The sequence below is a fragment of the Eurypyga helias genome, unplaced genomic scaffold, assembly GCF_000690775.1.
Source record: "Eurypyga helias isolate BGI_N326 unplaced genomic scaffold, ASM69077v1 scaffold10150, whole genome shotgun sequence".
Taxonomy (NCBI): Eukaryota; Metazoa; Chordata; class Aves; order Eurypygiformes; family Eurypygidae; genus Eurypyga; species Eurypyga helias.
Window position 1 is genome coordinate 26,163 of NW_010225048.1, and position 7,337 is coordinate 33,499.

At 39.6% G+C, this 7,337-nt stretch overlaps 1 protein-coding gene across 1 annotated transcript; it reads right to left on the reverse strand.

Annotated features, from left to right (window-relative positions):
- Positions 1–393: 393 nt before the first annotated feature.
- On the reverse strand, positions 394–7,120 carry METTL6 (methyltransferase like 6). Its single transcript, XM_010147895.1, has 5 exons — positions 6,736–7,120; positions 5,956–6,090; positions 4,680–4,850; positions 3,169–3,310; positions 394–542 (listed from the first exon to the last, which is right to left on the reverse strand). The coding sequence occupies exons 1-5, from the start codon at positions 7,084–7,086 to the stop codon at positions 394–396; spliced, it is 948 nt and encodes a 315-aa protein (XP_010146197.1). The 5' UTR covers positions 7,087–7,120.
- Between the last annotated feature and the right edge of the window lie 217 nt (positions 7,121–7,337).

Genomic DNA, 7,337 nt, shown 5'->3' on the forward strand with positions numbered 1-7,337 from the left:
CTCGGAAGTCCTACAAGTACTGAAAGCAGATGAAATACTGTAACTTTAACAGGCCACAAAATAAAAGTGATAGGAAACACAGAATACTTATTTTAAAAATACATTTTAATAAAAATGCAAATAACAACTGTGACAATAACTAATGAACACTCGCGCTTCAAATTAACCACGTTTACTGTGCTTTACCTGATCCACCAACAACGCTGCACAGGATTTACTTTGGAACCAGAAATACAACTCAACAGGTGGCCTGTATACTACACCATCCTAAATTTGCATGGCATCCATATTACATATCCGAGGATGCAAACCAACAAGAGGCACTGGCTGCAGTCATTTCATTTCTGGTTTACCAGAAAGAAGAGCACACACAAGGAAAAACGAAGTGCTAGCTTATGTCTTACTGAAAGGCTTCTGAAATTTGCTTTGAAGAAAAACTCTTGGAACACGCAAGTCTTCTTTCCTATTCACAGTTTCTCGCTGCACATATTCATTGACCACTTCCTCATATCCCTCAGCCTTGAAAAGCTGAGACAGGAACTCTGAAAGAGAATTAAAAATAAGATGAAATATTATGTTTAAGCTATTTTTAAAACACTAGTCAGCATTTACATAAGCATGTGTTCTTACGTGTTACAGCATGAAAATCACACGGGCCTTCAGATTTCAAGCTGTTCCATGCAGGCAGACTGCTGAATAAAAATCAATTCATGATGTTTCCTTTAGAAACATCAACCTAAGCATAACCGGGCCTTAAGCTAGTTACTCAGTTTCCTTTACAAAACTTGCCACATCTCTTATTTCTATTGAGCCTTGTCATTCTCCTTGTGAGTGACGCCAGAGCATTTTCACTTTGTGCAGCTGAACACATCACTTACTTGAAATGCTTCAAAGGTAATCCGGCCTCGTAGGCGCGTCTCCGCTTGAGGAAGAATAGCGCCCTGTGTTACCAGACAGTCACATGCCATTGCTCAACAGAAAAATGGACAAAATGGCAAAGCGGATGTGGTGGTGCCAAGCCCTCACCAAGTCAAACAGGAAGGATTTTCCATGAACAAAAGGTCTTACCCAAAGCCTATCTCCCTTAGGGAAGGCAGAGGTACCTCACCAACAGGGTGACCCATGCCGCAGAGAGGGCTGCTCATGCTATTGACCAGTCATGTTAATTGAAAACCATCACTTTTCCTTTCCTGTTCATCGTTTCATTTAACCAGGTGGTAATTTCACTATAAATTTAAGCCATTCTAAACTCGTGCTACTTGACAGAAAACAAAGACGTGCCATTTTTTCACTGCTCAGGGGGATCAGCCTGACGAAACAGCTGATGATACAGATACATACAGGAACACCAGTACTAGAAGAGGTGGTGTGCTGCGGAAGGAAGACGAGACCACCCACTTTGGTGGTAGTGCAGGCTTGTATCGACCTAAATCCACCATGAAGACACATGCACTGGTTATAAACACAGTGTGTTGGTGTAATATGGGGTACCCACATCAATGAAATATAAATAAACCGCACTTAGTTGTGGACCTATTGAAATCTCATTGTAAGGAAACTGCACATATTTCATTACACAAAGTTACAACCATGCATTCCTCCACAAATTTATTTCAAACAGTGGAAGAAAGGAATTTTTTCCCATGGAAGAAGCTCAGTGTTCTCATCTGAGGCTAGACATATTATAAGTACGCATCATCCAAATCATCCCATTCAGCAACTACTTGGTGTACCAGTGTAGTGCTACACAAATAAAAAACAGCATGGGTTGAAAACTGTGAAGAAATTATGGGAGTCATCTTTCTACTAACAAAAGAATTCTCAAGCATTAAGCAATATTTATATGAAAATTAGCGAGACGAATGAGATCACGATGATTAAAAACGGAAACAGAGGTGGTCCATGAGGCAGTCACAGACCAGCCCAAGGCAAAACAATTGCTAACATGAGCAACACAAGATAGATTCTGTCTCTTCTCCTTCCTTCCTCTTCTTCCCTACCTCAATTCTTCCCCCAAAGCAAACTTGCATACTAGGCAAGGGATTTCTCATTCAGAAACAATTCTAATGCACAATAAAAATGGGATTTTAAATGCCACAGCTAGGTCAGTCTCTTATTTGTTCTCTCTAGCATCCGTCCTCTTTGTAAAAGCTAATTGTTGAAACAGAACTAAAAATCACTCCATCAATAACAGTTCTAGAAATGCTTCAATGAAGCTGCAGCACAGCCTGCATTATCTTAGATTCCATCATTGTCCTGTAAAGAATGGAGAGAGCTCAGACAAGATTAATGGTTTTTATATATCAGAAGCAATTAGGTAATAGGTTGTGTCATAAAATATGAATAACATTTACTTGGCTCCAAACTGGTCTCTTCAGTGGCTGCATTTTGCTTTAGACTAAGAACAAAGAGCCCCACAGAAATAAACACACAGCTCTTATTACACAACACCCTAAACCTGACAGGGGGAAGTAACGGTTCACTGAAGTTTAGCATGAGGAATCGGGAGTTAGAAGACAAGCTATAATCATTGTGAGAGTCTAAGCAAATTCCTCGGTGTCTCTGTGTGCCAAATTCTCCACCAGAAAACTTCAATAATTGCCTTCTTTCCTAAAGCATTACGAGCACTGAAGGAAAAAACGTTTCAATACTGTATCACATGGGAAGTGTGTTTTGCAACACCTTTACTATAAAACCAAAAGAAGACAGTGACCACAGCCAGTCAGTGCTATCGCAGCAGGGTTTGTGCGCAAGCTTCTCAGTGCTGCAGTCACTGACTTCTTTAGCAGACCTCATCGTGCACACCAGGAATAGCCTTGCAAGAACAAACGATGCCACAGTAACTGCTTAGCTGCTTCATGAAGATGATCTATTCCATCACTCAACGCTGGTCTCCTCCCCTTAGATAACAAATCTGAATGAAATTCAGAAACTGCCGCGCTTGGCACATTATGGCACGTACAAGAAGCTTGCAAACAAGAAAGTGCTCCGAAAAGTCCTGCCAGTCTAAATACCCTCTTCCTCCCAAAAAGCGTATCAAATGAAGTACACCACGACTTAACAGTTCATCTGTGTAAAACAAAACCTCCATGGGCATGTTGGCAATTCCCTAAAGCGGGTTTAAATGGAAGAATCACAGGAAAGAAAGCACTCTGCAGTATGTCTTACCTTCAGTAAAAAAATATGATCTTGTCCCATCTTGTCTAACGTAAAAGTTTTCTCCAAGTTTGCTGCCAGATTTAAACCTGAGCATTGCATGATCGTACAGTCCATAGTCTCTGAACAAGACACACTTGCCTGGTTTTAACACCTGTCACATAATACATAAGTGCTTTAATAAGGAAAATGGGTTTAGCCATATTTATACATACTTATTTGTATACGCATACAGACACATACGCATACAACTAAGACATGGTATCCTAACACATTTGATACAGAAGTGATAAATATATTGAATTAATTCCCTGTGCGACAAAAAAGTTGTACGTAAACTGTGTTGTCCACCCTTAAAAATGTTTTCCCACGAATAGTAGACTACAAATAGACTTAAGATACCTGTTTGGGTGCTGACCAGCTAAATAACCTTTTTGCAACACTCTTCAAAACAGAGGAAAGAAGAAAATACAGAGTTTAACAATAAAGTCCTAACACATCAATTGTTTGTTGGGTAGTCTATCGTGTAGCACCAGATTTTGCTTAACGATTAACAATAAAATTTAGAATACCATGGCACTTCTTTTTTCATGTGAGAAAAAAATATGATAAGAAATAAAAAAGGGCTTGTGGTTTTGTTTGTGGGTTTTGTTTTGTTTTTTTTTTTTTTTAATCCCTCTTTGGTAATGAAATAAAGCCATAAAGAGTTCAAAATTTAGAAATACATGGTCATTTGCCATGCTGACTTGACATTTGATGCAACTTTCCTACCTCGTCAAATACCAGCTGTATTTATTAGAGGAGAAAAGGAGTACCTCCAACTTGCAAATTTGTGCAGAGACCTACAAGTGAGTTAAATGAGCCAGGCAACGCCACAGAGAAAACAGTAATTAGCCTTTTCATGTGCATGAGCTAAGAGCCAATCCTGACTTTGGAAAACAGCTGGAGATACACCAGAAATACCCAAACCCTAACATTCCCTTTTCAAACTTCTCATGATAAAACAAACAGGATATCTGGTAATATAAAACCCCAAAGACACATATATGCATGAATAAAAAGTATGTTGACTATTTCCCTCTGCAGCCAATATATGACACCTCAGGGCAATTCAGAACAATCACAATTCAGAGTGTTTAAACCACCCTCTGGATGGGTCTATCCCAGTCCACCAGCTAACAAAGGCAGCCCTGGGAGATGAGTCTCTCTAGATTAATGTTGATCTCTGAACACCCCACTTCTAAATCACCACAGATCAAGCGTGTTGAACAATAACATCCCAACTGCAAGTCACTGTATCTTCTGGAAACCAGCCTGGGTTCCCTGTCACTCACAACCTTATCAACACAGACATTTCTGCAATCCATAAACACTACTTGTAGCATACACATTAGGAGCCCAAGTCACAGGTTCAAAATACCTTGCTGTGATGTTGACAGCATGTACTAGGCCACAATCCAAACCTCACAGTACCAAGACAGAAAAGAAACTGCTTTAAAAGCTGTAAAATCAGCTGGTTTTACCTTGTAAACGTTCCTCAAGACAAGATGCATTTTGTCAGGATGAATGGCAGAAAGTACAAATATAAGTGTGACAACATCCACAGAATCTGCTGGTATATTTTCTAGAAGATCATCTTTGGTAAGATCACACTGGAACACTTTACACCTTTCAGTACTATATAAGGCATTTTTCTAGGGAAATGGAAAGAGGATGCTTTCACTGGAAATGAGCAGCATTTGTTATTGTGAAAAACTTGAGAAATTCATCAGTAGAGTGACACAAAACACAATGGCAATAGAACATTAACTTCCAACGGGTGACTGATGTGTCCTGCGTACTACAACAGGGAAATTATAACTACTTGAATAGTCTGTTCTCAGGAATTTGAGACGGAATGTGCATCAAGACTGTTCAGAAACATACCATTTCTGTTTTACCGCGCTCCTACTCTTTAAAAATATAGAAATATTATTGAAAAGAAATTCTGTATTACAGGGTGGTCAAAGTACAGCTCTTGAGCTGCAGGTAGACTGTAAACAGTTCGGGTTCACGTCCCACAACCTGCAGCTGGACTGTTGTAGCCTACAGTTTTGCTGGTAAAAGGAAACCTGGCCCTGGCAAGAAAGAAGTTCAGCAAGAACTGTGGAAGCAGGCAGCACTAAGTCACCCAAAACCCAGGGTACACACTCAGCCCAACCTCATCTTGCAGTGCAGCTGTGGCATCCCAGGGAGCTGCTCTCCTCTCCTGTTTGCCACACATATTTCTTCCCATTTTTCCCATGAGACACACAGTGTATGTCCTGTGGGTCTCGGTCACATATGTCCCGCAGGAGAATGCTTCCAAATCACAGATACATGGAAATTTAGCTGTGATAATAAACCTAATAAAACAGGAGACTTTTAAAGCCCACCAGCCTTGCTGGAAGACTTAACTTTGGACTACAATACCAGCTATATACTAAGAAGTGTAAACATACAAGCTTCCATCCCAAGCGAATTTTGCTTGTACTGCAGACAGCAGAGACACACTACTGCTCCCAGAAAGGACAGTCTTCACAAATCTTTCAAGTAATATACATACATTGCCATAATGCTACATTTTGACACTGAAAAACTAGGTCTTGAACAACGATTCGGCTTCTTGCACAGGAGCTCCACTGAAATGGATGTCTCCATTTTTTTTTGCAAAAGCTATGCTACCCTTACAAAAAACAAGAGAAGTCTGTCGTTCCAGTCATTTGTAATTTCAGAAGCTTCTAAAGACACTCTAAAAGAAGTTCCAAATATCACACCAACCTTCACATACTCAACAGCTCTAGGAGAGAAATCACAGGCATATGCAAAAATATTCAGATCTTCTTCTAAGAGTGGAAACAAGCAGTTCCCAACCCCACAGCCTGCTTCCAGAATGGTCAGTTTTTGATCTGCAAACTGGGGAGGAAGAAATCCAAGAGAAAGCGCATAATTTTATTTTCGTCATACGAGAACAGACGCTGTTCAATCAACATTTTAAAAGCTGTAATAAATATTAATTACCATGGATTCAAAAACCATAGTAGGCATCCGTCAGATAATCTGACACTACAAAACAGAAATCTTGGCTTCTGCAGAATTACAGATCTTTTTAGAATATATATTGATATTTCTTTAGTCATCTACCCTTTATGTATTCAACAGATTGTTCTACCATTTCTGTCTTGTCTTTCATTCAGCTGTAATCAACGACAGATGCATTTGGCTATTCCCCTTAACAAAGTTTTGCAATTAGCCTGTAATTCTGGATGCTCTTCTTTAAAGCAGTGTTCTAAAGCGCACCAACTTCCATCTGAAATTGTCACAATACAGAGAGACAAGCTGTTTATCTAAGACACAAAACAAATATTCCAGATTCCGTTCTCAGTGTCCAGTATAGGTCAATTATAAACTGCAACTGAACTGACACATCTGATTCTAAGGAGGTCTATCTTTGACACTGCGAGAAACTACACAGGGCACTGCAAACTTAACATGCGAAGCTCTGACCCTAATGGCTTTGTTACAATCCCATCTTTTACAGAGGAAACTTAGAGATCTCACCTCCCGACATGCTTTTAGCTCTTGAAACTCTCTGGTTGTCCAATGTCTGTCTTTAAAGAAATTGGTGCTGTTTCTTTTGTAAAACAGATCCCAGTTCTTCTGAGCCTCTTTCTCCAGTTTCAGTTGTTTGAAGTCAGACACCAAAACCCGATCTTTTGCCAGTCGCTCAGCTTCTTCTGGGCTAAGGCTTCTTGCGCTATGGCCTTTTGTCTGGAAAGCACCATGTTCAGTAGATGTTGTTGTTACATTTAAACAATTGTCTGATGTGTTTTCTTGCAACATTCTGGATTCTTTCATACAATATGAAAAACACAAGGACGACTTTTTTTTTCCTTTAGTGTATGTTTCCATCACTTAAGCAAAAATAACGGAGGATCTAGAAACAGAAAAAAAAATAAGAGTTAGAGTGTGCACTTATGATGATTTTAGTGATCTGTCCCACCTGACAGACTGCGATGCCACCAGATTTCTCTTAATATCAGAAATCTTCCATCAAACTAACTGCATATGACATCACACAGATGTCAAAGAAGATATTTAACAGATATGCATCCTAGAAAGCTACCTAGCTAGAGAAAGATGGTGCTTATTTTCACTAAAAC